We start from the raw sequence: 2228 nt of genomic DNA on the forward strand, positions 1-2228 counted from the left end.
CTATCGTTGGTTTTGACGGGACCCACCTTAAAGGGGAAATGAACAAGAGAGGCGTTTTCCTCGTTGCTACTTCCAAAGACTTCAACAATCACGTCGTCCCTTTTGCAATGGCACTGGTCCCAGTCGAAAATTATGAGAATTGGCACTGGTTTTTATCAACTGTGAAAATTGCAACGAACTTTGCTAAGTTTACAGCAATTTCCGACCGCCAGAAGGGTCTTTTGGCTTCTGTGGCTGAAGTTTTCCCTGATGCTGGGCATCGGTTCTGCCTGCGGCATATCATGGATAATATCAATCGCCAGGGAGCTAGGCTGTCAATTGACGATAGGCGTATCATTTGTCAAATGGCACGCAGCGATTGCGAGAATGACTACAATTTGTTCCGCAACGAACTCGCCGTTTCTAAACCAGGCGCAGCCGAATACCTCGACAAAATTGACGGAAAACACTGGGTCAAGTACAAATTTCAGGAAGCCTTCGGTCTGCCCACCTTTAACGAAATTACGTCCAACCTGTCCGAACAAGCCAATCAGTGGATGGGAAAGGAGATTCGCAGTGCTAAGCCACAGAGTGCTTTTCACCTGTACTTCCAGAAATTAAGTGAATTGACTTCCGAGAAGCGCCAAATGGCTGCTAATTGGGCGCGCAACAACGCCGAATCGGGTTTGGTACCTGTTTTGAGAGCGCAGATCAGGGACAGATCGGCTGCCGCCGCAATGTGCAAATTTGTTCCTCTAATGGAAGGTGCTTACTCAGTCCAGCATCTTGGACCTCAAAATCAACAAGGGCACATACACACTTGGAGGTTGGTTGATCTTCCAGCCAAACAGTGCACCTGCGGCAACTGGCAGGACCAAGTATTTCCCTGCATCCACTCAATCTGTGCTGCTATACAAGACGGGTGTCGCCTGGATGAACTTTACGAAGCGGACAAGATGTCGATCAAGTCTTTCAGTACAACCTACAATTTTCACTTTCGACCATGGCCAAAAGACGTGACATTGGCGACAGACACTACCCTTCTGGTCCCCCTACTTCAGATAGACGAAGAACGAAAAGGAAAACGAGGTTTGAAGCCAGGCCCAAAGCCGAAGCACAAACGTCGACGTGCTCGAAACGCTCTTTAAACCGAGCCGTCACCGCGATACTTGAGATTTCATTTTTCATATTTCCAAATATTGCTCTAACACCGCTAATATATTCCTCATATTAAGGATATTTTGACCACGTTTCAATACAAAAAAAAAAAAAATTCAATCCGATAGTTTTGTAGTCGTTTGTTTAAAATGTCAATTCCCTAAAAACGACGGAAGTATTTACAGAATTGAAGGGCAAGTTAAATCTCTCCTGGATCGCTTCGAAAGTAGCGTCCAGATTACGTCTTGTATATATCAAATTCAAATCTCGAACTTAAAAACTATTTTTTTCAAATTGTTCATTTCCTAAAAATTGACGTGGTTTTTTTATTTTCTTTCATAATATTAGATTTCTGACGGTCTTGAGGATTTATGATGCGCACAACAGTAGTCACTTTACAATTTGCACGATGCCGCCCCACAACAAGCGCAAGAAACACGCCAAGAACTTCAACCGCAAGGTAGATGGCTCCTTCTATCAGCTGAAGAAAAACACCAACCTCCCACTTAAACAACCCAACAACGAAGAAATAAGAACAAGTAACATGGAAGTCCAGCGAGGCACGGGTCTTTTTAGTGGCAACCGAGCTCGACGAGGACGTAGTGAGGAGGTCTACGAAATTGAGAGGCTGTACGCGAAGCGATGGGTTCATAACTTAGAATTCTATCTAGTCCAATGGATTGACTACAGAGAACTAACATGGGAACCAGCGAAAAATTTACCCTGGAAGATGAAGATCGACTTTGAACTGGAGACAATCGACTTCGTGTGGCTGTACCAGCCAACAAGAGGCAGACGGCGCCCCAAGCAGCCTATGCGACGCAGTCAACGAGTAGTACAGCGAGTCTAGATATTTTCTAAATCGCAATGTAACACCATAATTTCAAAATAGTAAGTTCGCATACCGCACTTAGTATGTACTGTTAACAGTACAATTAATTATGTGTCGATCTTTCCAAAATCCAGTACCTTAGTACTGGATTATGGAAATTCCTCCCAGTGGAACTGGGCCACCTGGCCCAGGTGGTCTCAAGTCTCAGCGCACAGCAGGCCTCATCGGCAAAGGAACCAAACCGCACAATCGCCTAAAA

At 44.8% G+C, this 2228-nt stretch overlaps 1 protein-coding gene across 1 annotated transcript; it reads left to right on the forward strand.

Annotated features, from left to right (window-relative positions):
- Positions 1 to 1546: 1546 nt before the first annotated feature.
- Positions 1547 to 1987, forward strand: PPTG_18053 (hypothetical protein; the record flags this gene model as incomplete). The annotated part of the gene is made up of 1 exon (XM_008916124.1): positions 1547 to 1987. The coding sequence occupies one exon, from the start codon at positions 1547 to 1549 to the stop codon at positions 1985 to 1987; it is 441 nt and encodes a 146-aa protein (XP_008914372.1).
- Between the last annotated feature and the right edge of the window lie 241 nt (positions 1988 to 2228).

This window comes from Phytophthora parasitica, assembly GCF_000247585.1.
Source record: "Phytophthora parasitica INRA-310 unplaced genomic scaffold supercont2.79, whole genome shotgun sequence".
In the NCBI taxonomy this organism is placed as follows: Eukaryota; Oomycota; class Peronosporomycetes; order Peronosporales; family Peronosporaceae; genus Phytophthora; species Phytophthora nicotianae.